The following is a 23,828-nucleotide window of genomic DNA, read 5'->3' on the forward strand; positions in this document are numbered from 1 at the left end:
CATTGGCCTTTTTGATTATATTTTGTACATGACCACTACATTTTAGTGATCAATATACATGGACCCGTAAATGTTTTAGATCACCTCTGTTCTAGCTTTTCACAGTTTTAAAAAATACTCAACTCTATCTTTTTTTGGTTGCAGCCCCAGCACAGATCCTTGTGGGACACACTAGTCATTTCCTTTCAATTCAAGTACATAGCTGTTGTCCTTACTCTGTGTTTTTTATTGTCTAACAAATCTCCTAACCAGATCAATAAATTATCTTCAATTTCATTAGCTTTCATTCTGCCTAACAGTCTCTTATATGGAACCTTATCAAATACCTTTTGTAAAACCATAGTCAACATCCATAGATATTCCCCTGCACTACTTTAGTTACTTCCTCAAAAATTCAATTCGTTTTGTTAGATATGACCTACCCTTTGCAAATCCATGTTGGCTCTTTCTAATCAGCTCAAATTTTTCTTAAGTGCTCAGTCACTCTGTCCTGAATTATGGATTCCAATAACTTTCCCCCAACAGATGCTTGACCAACAGGTGTATAATTTCTTGGCTTCACATTTGCACCTTTCTTAAATCATGGAGTTACAATCACAATTTTTCAATCTGAAGGGACAATTCCGGACCTGAGAGCGCTTTGGAAGATTATGGCTAAAGCATCTGCTATTTCCGCACCCAATCCTTTAAAAACCTGGGATGGAAACCATCAGAACCTGGGTTCTATCAGTCTTTAGTGCCATTATTTTTCCGAATACTATTTTCTTGCTTACGTTAACTTTAGTGAGTTACAGTCCTTGTTTCAACAAAGAACAAAGAACAGTACAGCACAGCACAGCAACAGGCCATTCGGCCCTCCAAGCCTGCGCCGATCTTGATGCCTGCCGAAACTAACACCTTCTGCACTTCCGGGGCCCATATCCCTCTATTCCCTTCCTATTCATATATTTGTCAAGATGTCTCTTAAACGTCGCTATCGTATCTGCTTCCACCACCTCCCCTGGCAGCAAGTTCCAGGCACTCACCACCCTCTGTGTAAAAAACTTGCCTCGCACATCCCCTCCAAACTTTGCCCCTCGCACCTTAAACCTATGTCCCCTAGTAACTGACTCTTCCACCCTGGGAAAAAGCTTCTGACTATCTACTCTGTCCGTGCCGCTCATAACTTTGTAAACCTCTATCATGTCGCCCCTCCACCTCTGTCGTTCCAGTGAAAACAATCCGAGTTTTTCCAACCTCTCCTCATAGCTAATGCCCTCCAGACCAGGCAACATCCTGGTAAACCTCCTCTGTACCCTCGCCAAAGCCTCCACATCCTTCTGGTAGTGTGGCGACCAGAATTGCACACAATATTCTAAGTGTGGCCTAACTAAGGTTCTGTACAGCTGCAACATGACTTGCCTATTTTTATACTCTATGCCCCGACCGATGAAGGCAAGCATACCATATGCCTTCTTGACTACCTTATCCACCTGCGTTACCACTTTCAGTGACCTGTGGACCTGTACGCCCAGATCTCTCTGCCTGTCAATACTCCTAAGGATACTGCCATTTACTGTATACTTCCCACCTGCATTAGACCTTTCAAAATGCATTACCTCACATTTGTCCGGATTAAACTCCATCTGCAATTCCTCCGCCCAATTCTCCAACCGATCTATATCCTGCTGTATCCTCTGACAATCCTCATCATTATCCGCAACTCCACCAACCTTTGTGTCGTCCGCAAACTTACTAATCAGACCAGCTACATTTTCCTCCAAATCATTTATATATACTACAAACAGCAAAGGTCCCAGCACTGATCCCTGCGGAACACCACTAGTCACATCCTTCTATTCAGAAAAACACCCTTCCACTGTTACCCTCTGTCTTCTGTGACTGAGCCAGTTCTGTATCCATCTTGCCAGCTCACCTCTGATCCTGTGTGACTTCACCTTTTGCACCAGTCTGCCATGCGGGACTTTGTCAAAGGCTTTATAAAGTCCATATCGACAACATCCACCGCCCTTCCCTCATCAATCATCTTCGTCACTTCCTCAAAAAACTCAATCAAATTAGTAACACACGACCGCCCCTTCACAAAACCATGCTGTCTCTCGCTAATAAGTTCCTTTGTTTCCAAATGGGAGTAAATCCTGTCCCGAAGAATCCTCTCCAATAATTTCCCTACCACTGACGTAAGGCTCACCGGCCTATAATTTCCTGGATTATCCTTGCTACCCTTCTTAAACAAAGGAACAACATTGGCTATTCTCCAGTCCTCTGGGACCTCACCTGTAGCCAATGAGGATGCAAAGATTTCTGTCAAGGCCCTAGCAATTTCTTCCCTTGCCTCCCTCAGTATTCTAGGGTAGATCCCATCAGGCCCTGGGGACTTATCTACCTTAATGCTTTGCAAGACACCCAACACCTCCTCCTTTTTGATAATGAGATGACTGAGACTATCTGCACTCCCTTCCCTAGGCTCATCATCCACCAAGTCCTTCTCTTTGGTGAATACTGATGCAAAGTACTCATTTAGCACCTCGCCCATTTCCTCTGGCTCCATGCATAGATTCCCTTCTCTGTCCTTGAGTGGGCCAACCCTTTCCCTGGTTAACCTCTTGCCTTGGGATTTTCCTTAATCCTGTTTGCCAATGACTTTTCATGACCCCTTTTAGCCCTCCTAACTCCTTGCTTAAGTTCCTTCCTACTGTCTTTATATTCCTCAAGTGCTTCATCTGTTCCTAGCCTTCCAGCCCTTACAAATGCTTCCTTTTTCCTTTTAGTTTTTTTAGTTTAGTTTAGAGATACAGCACTGAAACAGGCCCTTCGGCCCACCGAGTCTGTGCCGACCATCAAGCACCCATTTTATACTAATCCTACACTAATCCCATATTCCTACCACATCCCCACCTGTCCCTATATTTCCCTACCACCTACCTATACTAGGGGCAATTTATAATAGCCAATTTACCTACCAATCTGCAAGTCTTTTGGCTTGTGGGAGGAAACCGGAGCACCCGGAGAAAACCCACGCAGACACAGGGAGAATTTGCAAACTCCACATAGGCAGTACCCTAGGCTCACAATATCCCGTGTTATCCAAGCTTCCCGAAACCTGCCAAACTTGTCTTTCTTCCTCACAGGAACATGCTGGTCCTGGATTCTAATCAGCTGACATTTGAAAGACTCCCACATGTCAGATATTGATTTACCCTCAAACAGCCGCCCCCAATCTAAATTCTTCAGTTCCTGCCTAATTCATTATTAGTTTCCCTGGAAAGCCAGATTTTTAAATTCATCCTCTGAATGACACAAAGTAATTATTCAACAATTCTACCATTTCATTATTTTGATTTGCAATATTACCCACATTTGTTTTTAAAGGGTCCACATTGTGTTTGACTACTCTTTTTCTTCTAATTTGTGATAACATATAGTGTTAATCTTGATAGCAAATTTCTATTCGTATTCCCCATTTGTAGCTCTTACTATCTTTTTTGTCCACTAATAAGTAGTTATTTGAAGAACCAGAGTACAGATTGTTTTATGAACTTTGCCCTCAATACAAAGCGATGCTAGAATCAGAGCTTCTGCGGTGTCACTGCTAAGGCACTAGACAGGATCTTTCTTACCTGTTTTTATTTTCCAGTTCTGCAATTAACTGCCGCTGCTGCTTGTTGGCATCGAAGTTGAAAGCCAGTTCTGATGTTGGACGCTGCTAAAATAGCAAATAATACATTTTAACAACCACATATTCAGTACTTAACTTAGTTATATTTTCCTGCCATCCTCTACATCCTGAGAATGGTCAATTGCATATTAATTAGGTGTCTAATGGCACTCAGGTGGTCAACATTAATTGGGGATTCACCTGTCCTCAAATATATTGGAGCAGGCTGAAACTGGTTGTTGGATTGGTGGTAAACAATATTTAATGTGTGTCTCTGTAAATAAAAGCTTGTAAGTGTATGAAAACTAGACTCCAGTTCTATCCTTCAGAGCCTGGTTATCTGAGTTGTAACAAGAATTTTGCATTTATATTTCAGATTTCTATTTTTTTCCCCCTTCTATCTTTCGATCACTCTCTGGCAATGTGTTTCATACAATGGTCCAGCAGAGACGTTTGTGACATGAACTGTGGCCAGCCTATAGTTGAGATGATCTTGAAAAGCCATAAATCATAAAAATTGTAATTGCAGTAAATAACTCCAGTTGTCACATGGACGTTATTGCCTACTTTATTTTCACTCAAATTTCCTCAACTAATTCTTAAAGGGATTAGTAATATTTTCATAATTGTCAAGTTACAGCAAAGAATCAGCAGGGCAAGAATGACTAAAATACTCTCTAAGCAGAATTATCACAAAAAGGAAAAGTCTGGTGCCAGTAAATCACCAAGTCTACAAGACTGAAATGAATTTTGTGATGAGACAAAAGTGATCTCCACCCACACTGAGTCTGTGGAATTAATAACATTGATAATAAATTCAACTTCGAAATTCAAAGCTACAAAACCTACAACTGATTCAGGCCTTTTGATACTGCCCTGGACAAGTTACATCTTATGGAAAAGCTGCCACCTTGTATCTTCCAGACATCAGCTAGTTCAGCTTCTCCTGTAAAACTGGTCAATATTATGGAATCCTGGACATCTAAATTCACTTTGTAAACATAAACGTAAAGAACTTCCTCCAGGCTTCCCTTGCTTTGCCATCATAACTTAGGCAGTCGTCCTGTTTACATGCAAACTGAACTTACGGCAGTGAAACAGGAGCGGCTCAGAGATACCTGGTGAGAATCCAGGAATACAATAGATGCCTATCTTTATTGCTAGAGGCCTCAACCACAGGAATAAAGAGTTTGGGGCGGATTGCAGAACTGAAAAAGGTGACAGAGGTGTCGATGAGCTGGGCCCTGGAGAGATTTAAACACAAGGTTGGGAATTTTAAATCTGAGGTGTTGGGGGAATGAGGTGCCAATAGAGGTCAGTGAGGATATGGGTGATGGGCAAGCAGGTCTTTATATGGAATAGGAGGCAGGCAGCAGAGTTGATATTGAGCTGAAGTTTATGAAGTTAGAGGATGATAGGTTAGCTCAGAGAGAATTGGAATAGTGGAGTCTAGAGGTAACAAAAGCATGAACAATGGCTTCAGCAGCAGGCAATGTTAGAGATGGAAATAGGCAATCTTTGTCATTGAGAGGACATGGGATCAGAAGCTCAACTCAGGGATGTCAAGGTTTCAAACAGGTTCAGTCTAAGACAGTGGTTGGGAATGCGTATAGCATAAGATGCAAGAATACTGTGTTGGCTGTGGGGGCCAAAGATGATTGCACTAGTCTTTCCAACACCCAATACCCCTACTCACTATCGCACATGGTTATTGAATACAATATTATGCATATATTTTTCAGAGAGAAAGTTGCCTTTGATTTCCATCAGGTAGAGCTGTTTGCAGAGTAACAGGACAGCACACAGATATGCTAATCTACATGTGTCTGTATTTACTCAAAATACAAACAAGCTCATCAGATATAAGTGAGTACTTACTCATACTCAGTGTGCATACAGATTTAAAATATCACAAGAGCTTTACTCCATTAGGATGGATTCTGGTCAGAACAGAGAATATTTGAAAACAGGGAAAGACCATGAAGCCCAACAAGTACTCTTCTCTTTTTGACAGATTGACAATCTACTCAGCATCTTTATCATATATCTCAAATGTTTCTTTCTCCATAAACATCTTTACTTGGCTTTTGATCCCATTTACTTCAAACGCATTCCTTGTACCTTGCTCCACAAGTCTATGACCCACTGTATATAAAAAAGAAAATTCAACCTAATTTCCCTTCTCACTCCTACCCTGCTCATTTTTAACAACTATTTGATCCCTATGCTTTCTGGTTCCTAATCATAACCTCACTACTACAAGTACTCTACAGACAGGCAATTCATCTCTCCATAGGGAGATGGTAAATTAGAAGGGGAGGGGAGAGGGTACTCTATGACTCTTTCTCAGCTTGAAGGTGGATCAGTGGGGACATGGCAGCAGGTCCCAATATTGTGCTCTCAGTCACAAATTGTATTTAATCAAGGCAGAGAAGGGGAAGGAAAACTAGTGTTTCACTTGCTCGCCAAACAACTCCAGAATAATTGCTGAAAACAACAGTGGTTATGGTACCCAAAGATCCTGGGGAATGATTTGAAATGTGACAGAGGAATTGGTATAAATGAGATCTCTTGCTGTTGTTTTCAATGCTTATTCCAAATCACTGTACAGTTTTTAATACTGAACAGTACTTTTTTAGCATTTGACAAGAGTTTACTGCAGCAATGGAATATGAATAATTCCATTTGAATTAATTTCTGCCACATTCTGGTGCTAGTGAAATTACAAAAGACTACGATGTAGAAGCTTGGCTATGACTAGCAATATGGGAAAAAATTGGTAAACCGATTTTTATTAATTTCAATTAGTGATTATGTAAGTTGTTGCCCCTAACTGCACTCTATGCAAAATCATGAAGACAAAAATTTAAGAAGTTACAGAAGAGAAAAGGGCAATTTGTTCATCAAGCTAATTCCTGCTGCAGCCAATTTGCTCTACCCAACCTACTCAATATCCTGAGGGCAGTACATAAGCACAGGTAAACCCCAAGATACATCTCAAGAGCAGTTTATCTGTGTCTCCCAAAGACAATCAAACAAAATTCTGTGACATTAATTCAGACTTATGACCTGCATTTATAAACTTTAATCAGTTGTACTGCACAGATGAATTCCCAAGGATTTTCCATCAATACATTGTAAATTGATCTCCCTATTTTGTCTTGAATAGCTAGTTTTAAGCCACAAATACCACTGTCAATAGGAAAAAACCCAACAAAGTATTCAGTGACATGTACTGGGAGGACTGTGGAAGTGTGACAAACATTTGATTTTTGCTCGTCAGGGCCTGCTTTGATTCAAGCTCTAGTTGTGTGATAAAATGGATCTAGCAGAACGGAACGGGTGTTTTTTTGACAATGAGCAAAGCAGAGTCAAACTGCTACCAGCATAGTACATCTTTCACTCTTTTAAACTAACTGATCAAAAGCACCTTCTCTCCAATGCTTCTTACAGGGTATGTTTAGAAGGAAGATTGCAGCAGCCTAAGATACACTGTTATATAACAACTGGATTGATCATATACATTTATCAGTCACTCAGTGGGTACAGCTGAATGATCATGGCACTCTGTTCCATACCAAACAGACAGGTTCTAGCAGATAACCAACCTAAAACATATACCTGTCGCAAGATACATGCTTTATGTAGAAGCGATACTCTGCACGCATTTCCAGGTTGTAATGCTACCTTTGGTTTAGATAGCCATTATAAACTGCTCAATTCACTCCTCGGATTCATAACAATGTTTGAAACCCTTTGATCGAATGAATGCACTAAAATCAAGGCAAAGGCCCACTATTGTACATCTTACAGAAACCTAGTCATCCACATCTTTTTTTTGGATGTCATTTTTTGGATGTTGGTTGGCAAGGCCAAGGCCTGAAAGAAGTGATTTAGAATAGGGAGGGTGTGGTACTTACTGTGTTTCCAGCTTCTGCAGCTAGTCTGGCAGCGTACCTAGCAATCAGCCTGTGTTCTTCATCGAGTCTACTCGGACTATCCAAGACACTGCCCACAGATAAATAAAAATTAAAATGCAATCCTTTAGAAATTAGCTTTTATTTTCAGGAGTGGACCCTCACCCTATTGAAGTAAATGGGACCAGAACCTGTTTGTTAGGTCAGAGTTTCAACAGTGTTATAGTTCCATAATTACTCACTCATGTCAAATTGGCAATGCAACATTGCACATTAACCAAACCCCAAAGAGGGAGAGACACCCACCGAACATTCAACGACACAAGGTTGGGGAACAAGAAGAAAGTACACCGGGGTTTGGTAGAGTTTGATTCAAACCTAATGGCAAAAATGGTAAATTATCCAGCAGTACTAAAAACAAAAATCTGATGTTTTGTCTGATATATAAAAATGTCACTGTCCAATATTCTAATATTTGAGAGAAAAAACTATATTTTTAAAACTATTAATATCTATTCTCAGATCTTGTATCAATATAAACTATGGTCGAACACAAAATAGGAGGCTTCTGTGTTCTTAATTTCATTGCTGTCCTTTGGAAATCAAGTCCTCTACCTTAAGTTTCCCTGATAAGGCTGGATATTGTGATTTCAACTATGACTCATAAAGCTGTATGAATAGACTGAATTTATGGAATGTTGAAAGCGTGTCTGATTTTCCTGAAAGGGAATCCTCTTCACTGGTGCGCCAAAGTGGTAATTTAAGGCAACGATGTTAACAGAACTTTGAGAACATATTTGTTTTTTGGGGGGGAAAATGTGAGAAGACTTTATTTGGGCACTATGCTTAGTGATATTGTAAACACACAAAGAGCCCAATAACAATTCCATTTGGTCTGATGTGTAAAAGAATTCTCCCCCGACGCCCCCCCTCCACCCCAAAAGCTGTACAGTATATCGTGCAATTTTGTTTATTAATTTAGTCACAAAAACAGCCCACTCTCAATCTAGAATTATTTTTCACTATGGCATAACAGCCACTGAGTTCTCCTTTTCTTCCACATCTAATTTTTGGCATGGTCCTAGTCTTGGGCCCCAGGTCCCTCTAGTGCCACTCCCAACAACTTCAGGTCCCACTTCTCATCTCTCTCCAGGCACTGCTCTCACCACCTCAAGACTCTAAGCCCACCTTTCCCATATCTTCCTCTGGCTCCAAGCCCCATTCTATATTCTTGACAAACGACAGCCTTCTCTTTCACTCCATATGAACATAGACTGAAGTCACAGTTCAAGAACTGTAGAAAAAATGCAGCAATAACACTTATTTTTAATCAAAACTGCTTTATTACATGTACTGGGGCATTTCTGCAGTGTGTTCATCTGGCCTATGCTTGCAAAGTGCTGTGTTTATCAGTGTCACTGACAATATAAGGGAGCAGAATTAACACAGACAGTTACAGATGAAATATTTTTCGGTTTCTTTATTCATTCATGGGATGAGGGCATTGCTGGCAAGGCTAGCTTTATTGCCCATCCCTAATTGCCCTCGAGAAGGTGGTGGTGAGCTGCCTTTTTAAGATACTGTAGTCGTGTGCTGTAGGTACACCCACAGTGCTGTTAGGGAGGGAGTTGCAGGATTTTAACCCAGCGACAGCGAAGGAACGGCGAGGCAATATAGTCCCAAGTCAGAACGGTGTGCGACCTGGAGGGGAACTTGCAGCTGCTGGTGTTCCCATGCCTCTGCTGCCCTTGTTCTTCTAAGTGGTAGAGGTTGTGGGTTTGGACGGTACTGTCGAAGGAGTCTTGGTGAGTTGCTGCAGTGCATCTTCTAGATGGTACACACGGCTGTCACTGTGCACTGGTGGTGCAGAGGTGCCAATTAAGTGGGCTGCTTTGTCCTGGGTGGTGTTGAGCTTCTTTGGTGTTGCTGGAACTGCACTCATCCAGGCAAGTGGAGAGTATTCCATCACACTCCTGACTTGTGGCTTTGGGGAGTCAGAAGGTGAGTTACTCACCACTGAATTCCCAATCTCTGACCTGCTCTTGTAGCCACAGTATTTATATGGTTGGTCCAATTAAGTTTTTGGTCAATGGTAACCCACTGGATGTTGATAGTGGAAGATTCAGCAATGCCAATGTCATTGAAGTCAAGGGGAGGTGATTCTATGTTGTTGCAGATGGTCATTGCCTCACACTTGCGTGGCGCAAATGTTACTTGCCACTTATCAGCCCAAGCCTGAATGTTGTCTGGATCTTGCTCTATGTGGGTATGGACCAGTTCAGGTTCATGACTGATCACCTTGGTTAGCACTAAGGTAATGCCATGAGTGAGACTTATTGAATTATATAACCTCAGTTTTATCAACCAAGTCATGTGCTTCCTTCGGTGTCCTACTGCACATGTGCAGGTATGCGTGTGCCAAGTAATGTGCAGGTACTTTTAACGCCACATTAATTGCAAGCTTGTTCTTCTTTAACCTGACTGAAATATGTGATTAAAAGCAATTTTTAAAATATATTCTAGGCCAAAACTCCATTTATCCATGTACCACCAAAATACAATATTGTTAATTGATTTGGCCAATAACTTAAAAACACACAAACTAAGCCTTATTCCACTATTTGTTTTACAGAATCACAGAATAGTTACAGCACAGGACGAGGCCATTCGGCCTATCGTGTTTGCACCAGTTCTCCGAATGAGCTATTCACTGAGTGCCATTCCCCTGCCTTCCCTCACAACCCTGCACATTCTTCCTTCTCAGTTAACTATCTAATTCACTTTTGAATGCCTCAATTGTACCTGCCTCCACCACACTTTCAAGCAGTGCATTCCAGATCCTAACCACTCGTTGCATGAAAAAGATGTTCCTCATTTCGCCATTGCTTCTTTTGCCAATTACCATGAATCTGTACCCTCTCGTTCTCGATCCTTTCACGAGTGGGAACAGTTTCTCTCTCTCTACTCTGTCCAGACCCCTCATAATTTTGAATACCTCTATCAAATCACCTCTCAGCCTTCTCTTCTCCAAGGAAAACAGTCCCAACTTCTCTAATCTATCTTCGTAAATGAAATTCCTCATCCCTGGAACCATTCTCGTGAATCTTTTCAGCACTTTCTCCATTGCCTTCAGATCTTTCCTAAAGTGCGGTGCCCAGAACTGGATGCAATACTCCAGTTGAGGCCGAACCAGCGCTTTATGCAAGTTTGACATAACCTCCTTGCTCTTGTACTTTATGCCCCTATTAATAAAGCCTAGGATACTGTATACTTTATTAACTAGGCTCTTAACCTATCCTGCTGCCTTCAATGATTTATGCACATATACACATCTGCTCCTGCACCCCCTTTTGAGTTGTACCCTTTCATATTGTCTGTCTGTGTTCTTCCTACCAAAATGAATTATTTCACACTGCCCTGCATTGAACATCATCTGCCACTTGTCCGCCCATTCCACCAGCCTGTCTATATCCTTTTGAAGTTCTACACTATCCTCCTCACAGTTCACAATGCTTCCAAGTTTCGTATCATCTGCAAATTTTGAAATTGTGCCCTGTACACGGTTAATAAATATATCAGTGTGAGGAGGGTGGTGTAATGGGGCCAAATTAACGTCATGGGTGTAAGGGATGGTGGGAAAGGTTGTTGTTGAAAGTTTGTGCAGTTTGGGAGGTGGGGGCTGGGGAGAAGGTCAGATGGGAAAGGCAAGTGTTTTGGGGGATAGGGCAAATAATTAATTTAATTGTTATGGAAGTGGGTGGGAGAGGGGAAGATTCATCTTTAAATATTTAAATTAGCCAGCAGGGCTGACAGTCCTTTAAAAATGGCATCAGCGCCTGCGCACAGGCAGCTAACGCCATTGCCGGTGACGGTCAGCCCACCCTCTCCACATGATTGGGCGGGGTGACCCACCCCAGGGATGCAAATGAGCCACCGCATGAAAGATGCAACGGCCCTTTGGCGTGTTTTTTTATCTCGCCGTTTATAAAATCCAGCCCATTGTTTTTGGTTTCGCTTTGGACAGTATGTTGGGGTGTGAACTGTTTTTAAGACAATTGGAGAAAACCAGCCAAGAGAGCAGCCACCATCAGCTCAACCTCTTCTGTCTCTTTGAGAACTTCCTGAGTATCAAGTGTAAGAAATAGAGAAACTGATGCTGCATTTCCCCTGAAAAACCTGCCAGAAACCCGTGATGCTGCATGTCTCCTCTAAAGACTGCCAAACTGATCCTCAACATCGCCTGAAAAGAACTGCTCTGGAAAGATCCCTGTGACAACCGTCTACGCGTATTTGGGACACCAGACCAAAAAGGGACAAATGACATCTTTCCATATCTTTTTTTTCATCAAGAATTTGCAAGTATTTGGCCAAAGTATTCTTTTTTGTCTTTTTTTTGTGTAATGAACCTCTGCAGGGAGCATTTCTGTTTGTTGCGTGTGTGTGTGTGTTTGTGTGTGGGGAATTTAAAAAGTGAACTTCCATATTTCAATCTGTGTGTTAATTTTTTTTTAATTCATTCGTGGGATGTGGGCATCGCTGACCAGGCCAGCATTTATTGCCCATCCCTAATTGCCCTTGAAAAGGTGGTGGTGAGCTGCCTTCTTGAACCACTGCAGTCCATTTGGGGTAGTTACACCCACAGTGCTGTTAGGAAGGGAGTTCCAGGATTTTGACCCAGCGACAGTGAAGGAGCGGTGATATAGTTCAAAGTCAGGATGGTGCGTGACTTGGAGGGGAACTTGCAGGTGGTGGTGTTCCCAGGCATTTGCCGCTCTAGTCCTTCTAGTTGGTAGAGGTCGCGGTTTTGGAAGGTGCTGTCTAAGGAGCCTTGGTGCATTGCTGCAGTGCATCTTGTAGATGGTACACACTGCTGCCACTGTGCGTCAGTGGTGGAGGGAGTGAATGTTTGTAGATGGGGTGCCAATCAAGCGGGCTGCTTTGTCCTGGATGGTCATAGTCAGAGAGAGATACAGCACTGAAACAGGCCCTTCGGCCCACCGAGTCTGTGCCGATCATCAACCACCCATTTATACTAATCCTACATTAATCCCATATTCCCTACCACATCCCCACCTACATTAATCCCATATTCCCTACCACCTACCTACACTAGAGGCAATTTGCAATTGCCAACTTACCTATCAACTTGCAAGTCTTTGGCGGTGGGATGAAACTAGAGCAGCCAGTGGAAACCCACGTGGTTACAGGGAGAACTTGCAAACTCCACACAGGCAGTACCCAGAACTGAACCCGGCACACTGGAGCTGTGAAGCTGCGGTGCTAACCACTGCGCCGCCCTGCGTTTCTTGAGCGTTGTTGAAGCTGCACCCATTCAGGCAAGTGGAGAGTATTCCATCACACTCCTGACTTGTGCCTTGTAGATGGTGGACAGGCTTTGGGGAGTCAGATGAGTTACTCGCCTCAGGATTCCTAGCCTCTGACCTGCTCTTGTAGCCACGTTATTTATATGGCTACTCCAGTTCAGTTTCTGGTCAATAGTAGCCCCTCGGAAGTTGATAGTGGGGGATTCAGCGATGGTAATGCCATTGAATGTCAAGGGGAGATGGTTAGATTCTCTCTTGGTGGAGATGGTCATTGCCTGGCACTTGTGTGGCGCGAATGTTACTTGCCACTTATCAGCCCAAGCCTGGATATTGTCCAGGTCTTGCTGCATTTCTACACGGACTGCTTCAGTATCTGAGGAGTCATGAATGGTGCTGTACATTGTGCAATCATCAGCGAACATCCCCACTTCTGACCTTATGATTGAAGGAAGGTCATTGATGAAGCAGCTGAAGATGGTTGGGCCTAGGACACTACCCTGAGGAACTCCTGCAGTGATGTCCTGGAGCTCAGATGATTGACCTCCAACAACCACAACCATCTTCCTTTGCGCTAGGTATGACTCCAGCCAGCGGAGGGTTTTCCCCCTGATTCCCATTGACCTCAGTTTTGCTAGTGCTCCTTGATGCCATACTCAGTCAAATGCTGCCTTGATGTCAAGGGCAGTCACTCTCACCTCACCTCTTGAGTTCAGCTCTTTTGCCCATGTTTGAACCAAGGCTGTAATGAGGTCAGGAGCTGAGTGGCCCTGGCGGAACCCAAATTGAGCGTCACTGAGCAGGTTATTGCTAAGCAAGTGCCGCTTGATGGCACTGTTGATGACACCTTCCATCACTTTGCTGATGATTGAGAGTAGGCTGATGGGGCGATAATTGGCCGGGTTGGACTTGTCCTACTTTTATTGTACAGGACATACCTGGGCAATTTTCCACATTGCCAGATAGATGCCAGTGTTGTAGCTGTACTGGAACAGCTTGGCTAGGGGCGCGGCAAGTTCTGGAGCACAGGTCTTCAGTACTATTGCTGGAATATTGTCAGGGCCCATAGCTTTTGCAGTATCCAGTGCCTTCAGTCGTTCCTTGATATCACGTGGAGTGAATCGAATTGGCTGAAGTCTGGCATCTGTGATGCTGGGAGCATCAGGGGGAGGCCGAGATGGATCATCAACTCGGCACTTCTGGCTGAAGATTGTTGCAAATGCTTCAGTCTTATCTTGTGCACTGATGTGCTGGGCTCCCCCATCATTGAGGATGGGGATATTTGTGGAGCCACCTCCTCCAGTTAGATGTTTAATTGTCCACCACCATTCATGGCTGGATGTGGCAGGACTGCAGAGCTTCAATCTGATCCGTTGGTTATGGGATCGCTTAGCTCTGTCTATCGCATGCTGCTTACGCAGTTTGGCACGCAGATAGTCCTGTGATATAGCTTCTCCAGGTTGACACCTCATTTTGAGGTATGCCTGGTGCTGCTCTTGGCCTGCCCTCCTGCACTCTTCATTGAACCAGGGTTGGTCTCCTCGCTTGATGGTAATGGTAGAGTGGGGTATATGCCGGGCCATGAGGTTACAGATTGTGGTTGAGTACAATTCCGCTGCTGCTGATGGCCCACAGCGCCTCATGGATGCCCAGTTTTACATTGCTCAATCTGTTCGAAATCTATCCCATTTAGCACGGTGATAGTGGCACTGATGAAGGGTATCCTCAATGTGAAGGCGGGACTTCGTCTCCACAACAGCTGTGCGGTTGTCACTCCTACCAATACTGTCATGGACAGATGCATCTGCGGCAGGCAGATTGGTGAGGACGAGTATGTTTCCCCCTCCTGCTGGTTCCCTCACTACCTGCCGCATACCCAGTCTAGCAGATATGTCCTTTAGGACTCGGCCAGCTCAGTCAGTAGTGGTGCTACCGAGCCACTCTTGGTGATGGACATTGAAGTCCCCCACCCAGAGTACATTTTGTGCCCTCGCCACCCTCAGTGCTTCCTTCAAGTGCTGTTCAACATGGAGGAGTACTGACTCATCAGCTGAGGGAGGGCGGTAGATGGTAATCAGCACGAGGTTTCCTTGCCCATGTTTGACCTGATGCCATGAGACTTCATGGGGTCTGGAGTCAATGTTGAGGACTCCCAGGGCAACTCCCTCCCTACTGTATACCACTGTGCCACCACCTCTTCTGGGTCTGTCCTGCCGGTGGGACAGGACATACCCAGGGCTGGTAATGGCAGAATCTGGGACATTGTCTGTAAGGTATGATTCTGTGAGTATGACTATGTCAGGCTGTTGATTGACTAGTCTCTGGGACACCTCTCCCAACTTTGACACAACCCCCAGATGTTGGTAAGGAGGACTTTGCAGGGTAGACAGGGCTGGGTTTGCCGCTGTCGTTTCCGGTGCCTAGGTCGATGCCGGGTGGTCCGTCCGGTTTCATTCCTATTTATTGACTTCGTCGCGGTTAGATACAACTGAGTGGCTTGCTAGGCCATTTCAGAGGGCATTTAAGAGTTAACCACATTGCTGTGGGTCTGGAGTCACATGTAGGCCAGACCAGGTAAGGACAGCAGATTTCCTTCCCTAAAGGATATTAGTGAACCAGATGGGCTTTTACAACAATTGACAATGGTTTCATGGCCATCATTAGACTAGCTTTTAATTCCAGATTTATTAATTGAATTCAAATTCCACCTTCTTCTGTGGTGGGATTTGAACCCATGTCCCCAGAGCAATACCCTGGGTCTCTGGGTTACTAGTCCAGTGACAATACCACTACGCCACTGCCTCCCCTAGATTATACCACTGCGCCCCTAGTTTAATGTTTTGCTTCGTTACTGGTTACATCTTGTGTTATAATAAACTGATAATTTTGTTGTTTATTAAAGAAACCTGGTTGGTGTATTTTATTCTGGGATAAAGAGTAGCATATATGATTGACCACATCAGTAACCGTTTTTAAAAATATATGTTGTGACCTTGGAGAAATGGAACTAGAAAAGACTGGTGCACTCCTCCCGCCTTGATTGTAACTGTTTAAGCTTTGCATGAAGACAGAGCATCTCGATATTGTGGCCGGTATTACCTGATCACAATTATATTTACCAACCAGAGCATTATCTGTGGACGTGGGTGGTTGGGCACCTATTGCTATGTAGGCACACGGTGACTGCAACGTTGTGTTACCTAAGTATGTTTGATTCGAGGGGTTGTTTTTGGTCATCTGTTGAAGATAACACAATATGACTCTATTCCAGATCACAATCTCAGGTGGGATTCCTTGCTCTGGATTGATCAGCACTATATTGAGGTTTCCCAAGTCACATTTAAACTCATACAAACATAAATAGGGAGTGAAAACCCTACAATGCAATGCTATTAGTCTCAACTGAGCTACTCCAAGACAATTTCTTCGTGGTTCTTAAAGTAGTCATCTTCTGTTCAAAGAAAAGCTGTCAAAATTATAACCAATAATTCAGTTTAATGGTCCAATTCAAATAAAAGTTGAGGCAACACTTTCTAAATCAATTTAGAGGCTGCAAGTGGAAACAAACTGCTTACTTACCATTCGAGAAGCAGTCAAACCAAAGACATACAACACTAGCTATTGTTGTCATTTAAATTAAATAGCAAAGAAAATGATTCAGAACTGAAGAAAATCATCAATATATTTACATCTGAATGATATATTTGAAATGATTTAAAAACTAGGGCAAAACACTGAAACAAAATATTTATTTGTGCAAACCACTTAAAGTTATGCTTTTCACTTTTACTTTTCAAGCCAAATTAATTTCAAAAAAAAAATTATTAAATATTCGGCGAGAAATAGAATTAGCTTTGCTACTGCTACTGATGGGATTAACGCACGGATGAAAGTTAAGCGTATAATGTTTATATGCTGTGATACCGAACACAAAAATAGGGATACTCAGTAGCACCTCAGTTTGGTCACAAATCTCGCTCTTTATGTTACATAGCAAATGGCTCTGTACCAGAAAGGATAACTGCCTCATATGCCATAACACTAGTTGGTAACAGGACACTGGAATTGGACATCGAAAACGTCAAGGTGCTTGGAACACTGTGAGCAGCTCTTCAAAAGGTCTTTCACAATCTTTAAGGCAAATGTTACGACCTTAGTGAGTCTGTTAATGTTAAAAATACGAGATATGAACCCCCACCCCCCCAGACCAATTTAAAGAATTACATAAGATTTCACGTTTTAAGACTTCTAACAGCTGAACTGAAAGAAATCCCCATTAACTAGACAGTAGCTGATAACCCAAATTAAAAAGGTATTTTCTTTACTTATTAAAATACTTGAAAACATTACATCACACTTATATGTTACACAGTCCTCTTCAATGCTGAAATCTTTGTAGTTATAAGTGCCAAACTCCTCCCAGTAGCAATGGGTTGGATCTCCTAGACCTTTTCAAAATCAATGCCCTCTTCACTCACTTCGAGCACTTCTGACCTGGTTGTCCATGAATAAGGTGATCCTGTTGATCTTTTCCTTCTCAACTTTCAAAAAAACAGGTTCAAGTCTTTGCAGCCTTTCATTGCATCAGTCTTCTCTGACAGCAGGTGTTCCCTCTCTCTCTCTCTCTCGAGGCTGCCATAGCTGGTTGTCTTCCTTTCTCTCAGCCTTTCTGCCTTCAGAAAATCTGTTAAATTTATCTGGAATCACATGTCAAAAGTTTACTGTCCTTTTCCAATATGCAAAGTCCACAGGTTTGGCTTCAGCAGTGCCACACGGGCTTTCCACTGTTTCCAGGTGTTAGCAGCTTCCATGTACATTTGCATTCTCAGAATCACTGACCCCTTGTTTATGATCTAAAAGTCTTGGAGGGTGAAACCCATTGTTCTTCATCTGTTTTTTCAAAAAAAGTCGTTGATCTGTGTGCTTTGCTGTCCTGGTAACCACGACTTCTGTCTTTAAACAGAGTTGATGTGAGGTCACCTGACATCTGATTCCACCTTAAACTTTTAAAAATCACAGTTTTTATAACAGAATCTTGTTACAAAGTCCAATGTTCTTTCACATAAATGTTCAGAATATAATTAATGAGGAAGCTGAGTCTTGGGGCAACAGCTGCAGGAAAGGTGTATGAGAAAAGGTGTATATCCATGTTGGTGCAGGTTTTTGCAGTGGTTCACAGGCTCCTGCGGTCAGGATAAGGGTGACAATAAGTCAGTAAGTAAGTAGCACGAGGTCCAGCTCGACGGAATACAGCTGCGACAGTGTATGCAACTCAGTGAATTTGGTCAGTGAGTGAAGAGGTGCTGTCTGGTCTTTTACAAACCAAGGCGCGATCTGAGTGAGACAGCAGGAGACAGCATGATTTGGCAGCAGCGACGGCAGCGGCTGATAAATCAGAGTGCGGAAAGAATGGACCTTCCACGGCATTTTCCAGAAAGCGCAAGGAGTGACATCAGAGGACAACAGGCAAGTGATCGGTTGGCGAGTTCTTAGGGTTTTTTTTCTCTCTAATCTAGGGTCTTTGTTTAATCTAGCAGTCGGGAACTATGAAGTACTGTATTAAATTTACAGCTTAGATTAGTTAATAGAATTCCAATCAGGATAAGTATAACAGTAACTGAATTGAAAAGGTAATATGCACAGAGCAAATCTAGAAGCATTTTAATTAAAATTAATAGTTTATACGAAGTACAGACTAGATTATAAAAGAGGGAAGAGAGATATTTTTCTTAGATAATGGATGGGTAGCTGAGACCTGTTTCTTGCAATTCCTGTACCATGTGGGAACTCCAGAATACTTCACATGTGTAGCAAATGTCTCCAGCTGTTTGAGCTTGAGTTCAGGATTTCGGGGCTTGAGGGCAGCTGGAGTCACTGCGGAGCATCAGGCAGCAGGAGTGTTTCCTGGATCCTACCTTCCAGGAGGTGTTCACAGCACAGGCATTGAGAGTTCAGGATAATAGATGGGTAGCCATCCGGAAGAGTAGGAAGAGGCAGGAAGTGCAAGAGTCTTCAGAGCGTGTGCCACTCTCAAACTGGTATGCAGCAATGGAGACTGCTGTGAGTGACATCACCTTCAAGGAACTGCCGTCCAGACTGTGGTACCTAAGGGCAAGGGACTGCACAAGAGGGAACAGCAAAGAGTTGCAATGCAGTCGCTATAGAAGATTCCATTGTTTGGAGGACAGATAGGTATTTCTGTAACCATCATCACGAGTCCCACATGGGCGTATTGTCTCCCTGTGCCAGGATAAAGGACATAACAGAGTGGGTGCATAAAATTCTGCAGGGGAAGGGAGTGAGCCAGAGGCTGTGGCGCACGTTGGTACCAATGACATAGAGAGAGCTGTCATTGAGGTCCTACAGTTAGATTTTCAGGAGGTAGGAAGGAAGTTAAAAAGTAGGACCTCGAAGGTTGTTATCTCTGGATTACTCCCAGACTACGTGCTAGCGAGAGTAAGAAATCAGAATATAGGGAGGATCAATGCGTGGCTTGAGGCATGGCTTCAGATTCTTAGGACATTGGGATCATTTCTGGGGCAGGAGATACCCACTCAAAAGGGACAAGTTGCACCTCAATAGGACTGGGACTAATTTTCTCGCAAGGATGCTCACTAATGTGATTGGGGTGGGTTTAAACTAAATGGGCAGGGGGATGAGCACTAGCATATAGAAGTAGAAAAGGGGAATAAGGTGCAGAAAGGCGACAGAGTGTTGGATAGTACTAGCGAAGAAAGTAGTACACATTAGATAGCAGCAGATTGAGAAGGACTATGAGGAATGCAAATTCAGGTTTACCATGCACATACACAAATGCACAAAGTGTGGTCAATAAGATTGGTGAGCTACAAGCACAAATAGTCATGTGGGAATATAACATTAAGAGAAACGTGACTTAAAAATGGTAAGGACTGGGCACTTATTATTCAAGAATACAGAGTGTTTAGAAAAGATAGGGGAGGAACAAAGGGGGGGGGGGTGGTGGTAGGGTGGCTGTATTGATTAAAAAGGCATTGTGCTGTTGTAAAGAGAGAATGTCCTTGAGGGGGCTAAGACTGAGCCCATTTGGTTAGAGTTGAGAATCAAAAAGTGGGTGATCATGCTTCTGGTGGTATTCTATTGGCCTCCCAACAGCAAGAGAGAGAGAAGCAAATCTACAGGGAAATGAGAGATATGCAAGAACTATAGAGTGGTGATATTTGAGGACTTTAATTACCCAAATATCGATTGGGATAATGTTGGAGTAAAAGGTAAGGAGGGGAAGGAATTTCTGAAATTTCACATGGCTATTTCATGTGCATAGATCTTTGAAGGTGGCAGGACATATTGAGAAAGTAGTTATTAAAGTATTTCGGATTTTGGGATTCATAAATAGAGGTATTGAATACAAAAGCCGGGAAGTTATGCTGAAACTTTAAAAAAAACTCTGTTTAGGCCACAACTAGAATATTGTGTCCAGCTCTGGTCACCACACTTGAGGAAGGATGTGAGGATCCTTGACAGTGTGAAGAGGAGAATTATCAGAATGGTTCCAGGGATGAGGGATTTTAGCTACAAGGCTAGGTTGGAGAAGGTAGGGTTGTTTGCCTTGAAGAAAAGGAAATTGAGGAGAGATTTGATACAGGTGTACAAAATTCTAACAGGTATGAAGAGGGTAGACAGAGAAAAGCTTTTCTCATTAGCTGATGGTACAAGGACTAGGGGACATAGATTGAAGGTTTTGGGCAAGAGATTCAGGAGGATGTGAGGAAGAACTTTTTGATGCAGCGAGTGGTAATGACCTGGAACTTGCTGCCTATGAGGGTGGTGGAAGCGGAGACAATCAATGACTTCAAAAGGAAATTGGTTGGACACTTGAGGGAAATAAACTTGCAGGATTACGGGGAGTGGTACTGACTGGATAGCTCCACGGAGAAGCAGCATGGAGTCAAATCAGCGGGCCAAATGGCCTCCTTCTGTGCTGTTACGATTCTAATATACTCTCATATTTTATAGCGAGTTCTGCAGCATACCATGCCAATCAGGAGAATCTCCTGGTATGCCTACTTGGCAAAGGCTCAAATGCACACTTGACAATAGTCTATGGGCCAACTATTGATTTAGCCCTTGCCTTGGGGTGGAGACAGTTCCATGATGACATGTCTAGTGATAGAAGAATGGATGCAAGTCAACCCTCTGTGGCAGAATCTGCTTACCTGAACCAAGAAGGTTCACAGTACTTCAGGGGACTGTTGATCAATCCACTCTGGACCAGCCACATTAGTTTATTCATGAAACCTGGAGGGGCAGACTTGTCATTGGTAGCTGATATTCATTGCACTTGGCTCCAAATAAACCTGCAGGAGAATGCACGTTTAATAGTTCCCTGTGCTGGTTGGCTGCCTGGTTTTAGTGGATGAAACCCTGGCACACTATGTGGACCCTCAGTTCTGCCAGCATGCACTTAAATTTTCTGGGTTTAACTAAGAGGAGTACATAAGGAGAGAATGCATACACATCAGAAAAACAAAAACTGTGTGGATTACTCAGTCACTTGGTTAAGAGACTCAAACATAGTGACATGTTTTCACATGGTTGACCAAGAAACAATGTAAGCAGTGGACTGTTTTGAGTCTTTCAAGTGTTCAACCACATAAGTAAAAACTTTTATTGGGCAGGTATGCTGCAGGTGTTTGAAGAACAAAGAAAAAACAGACTTGTTAAGTCCACGCCTTTGTCAACTCCTCCTCGAATATTCAAATACTCTCCTGGTCAGTATCCCATCCTCAACCCTCTCCATAAACTTCAGTTCCTTCAGAACTCTGCTATCTTGCATCAAGTTTTGTATGCCCATCAAACCTGGTCTTGCTGACTTACACTGGCCCCTGTCCTCCAAATGAAACATTTTTAATTCTCATTTTTGTGTTAAAATCTATCCTTGGCCTCCCTTCCCCCCGCTCATAAGCTCCTTCTAACCCTACAAATGCCATTATCCTGCCCCATTTAAGCAGGGATTCCAGATGTACCGTAAACAGTTTGAGTTCCCACCCAAAATATTTAAATACCCTGGATAACAGGATGTGAAAGGGAGGGAGTTTCATTTGTTCAGTTAATAGGTGTTTGAAAAATGAAGGCGATTGCACCTGATAATAATTTCAGGTTCTCCCTCATTTATTCAATTGTCAAATACCAGACTGGTGGAAGACTGCAGGCCCACATTCAACAATTTATATGAATAAATAAATGGGAGTCAATTTAAGAGCTAAATAAGACAGTTAAGCCTATGATCATATTGAACAAAATGGACTGGTTTTACATTTGTCAGTCTGCACTTTGGGAGTCAGATGCAATTATAAACAAAAGATATTTAACTAAGCCAAAATTATAACACCTACTGTTAAGAGGAGGAAGAATATGAGTTATGTACATCATTTTTTAGCAACTCATATTAAGATGGTAAGTCCTTGCACATGTATGTCCGTTTATAAGAAAAATATGGAGCATAACTTTCTTAAAATGAACCATTTCTTATTGAACTACATGAAATGGTTTGACAGCACTGTCAAATTTGGTAATCATATAATATTCTTTTTACTGAATCTAACAGTATGCTTCAATTAAAATCCTCAAAACTTTAGTCATTTAACTAACAATTACTCCCCGTCAGAAGTTTAGGGTCTTACCTTAGCTACTTTCTTAAGTACACTGTCACTAACATAAGTAGCCTGAATACTTTGCGTTTAGAATTACCCAATATTTAGATATTTTATACTGTATCCTAGAGGTGTAATAAAAGTATTCACTTATGACTTGAACCAGAGATTTGTGACCTTCATACACAACCCCATTAGCTTCTCCAATCTTTTTGCAGGCAGACTGAGAAATCACCTATGGGACCAGGCCTGATATGAACAGTTCATTGCATTATTTCACAGCAAATGAACATTCAAAGGACCAGTTATGATCAGTGGCACAATTTGATCATAAAATTTTCTTTCACGAAACAATACAAAATAATGAACATGCTATAATAAAAACAGAAAGTGCTAGAAATACTCAGCAGGTCTGGCAGCATCTGTGGAGAGAGAAACAGAATTAATGTTTCAGGTCTATGCTTCCTCACATGGGTGTAACATCTAGCTTGACAGAGTAACTGCTAACTGCCCTTCTGCATTCTCCTTCTGACCTTGGTAGAAGCTTTCTGTTTCAAACCCTGATCAACTGTGTGTCGCCCCATCACTATCTTTTACCTGTGTTCACAAGCAAGGAAAAACTATGCTTGACAGCTACTGCTAAGTGCCTGAAACACAATAGGTATGAGGTGTTCAGCGATGCCCTTGTCACTCCTCTGTTGTGCCACCCTCACCTCTGTGAGGACTAAAGGCTTTCCACCCCTCACCCATTTCTTCCTACCACATGGTGCCCTTGGTCTCATCCCTCCCGAAACAGCAGCTCTCATTTGCAACTAGGAGAAAGGACCTGTAGATCTGATGACTCCCCAACCAGCTGCCAAACAAAAACATATGATCCAAAATGTACCTGTGACCTATTGCCTGCAGAACTGTCCAATCCTTTCCCTGCGCTTTCTGTCTCCCTCCTACCCTGATCACCAATCCGTATATATTTAAATTCAGCAACACTACATCATGGGGAAGTTGGAATAGGGCAACGGTGGCATCATAAATGTCTTCAACCCACAAAGTGATAACACTACTAGGTAAGGTAGTGGAAACAAGAACTGTTGTGCTGTTTAAGAGATGAGCGGGGTGGGGTCTGTAGTTTTTTTTCCCTACATGGATGAGCTAAGTTGGGCCAAATGGACTTCCACATCCATACTGCTTTTTATTATTTGGCAATACAATTATAAATATATTGCCATTTCTATTCACTCACTGCTCAAAAGTCACTCTGTTAGTATCCTCTCAAATTTAATCAGAATGTAGAAACGCATAG

At 42.7% G+C, this 23,828-nt stretch overlaps 1 protein-coding gene across 16 annotated transcripts in view; it reads right to left on the reverse strand.

Annotated features, from left to right (window-relative positions):
• LOC137357516 (dystrobrevin beta) overlaps window positions 1-23,828 on the reverse strand; it is a 580,754-nt gene that overhangs the window by 120,712 nt on the left and 436,214 nt on the right. For all 16 annotated transcript variants that reach the window (XM_068023985.1, XM_068023970.1, XM_068023952.1 and 13 more), the window contains 2 exons: window positions 7,579-7,666; window positions 3,621-3,706 (listed from right to left, as the gene is read on the reverse strand). In XM_068023985.1, coding sequence (XP_067880086.1) covers window positions 3,621-3,706; window positions 7,579-7,666 — 174 coding nt within the window. The remainder of the gene's footprint in view (window positions 1-3,620; window positions 3,707-7,578; window positions 7,667-23,828) is intronic.

This window comes from Heterodontus francisci, chromosome 3 (assembly GCF_036365525.1).
Source record: "Heterodontus francisci isolate sHetFra1 chromosome 3, sHetFra1.hap1, whole genome shotgun sequence".
Lineage (NCBI taxonomy): Eukaryota > Metazoa > Chordata > Chondrichthyes > Heterodontiformes > Heterodontidae > Heterodontus > Heterodontus francisci.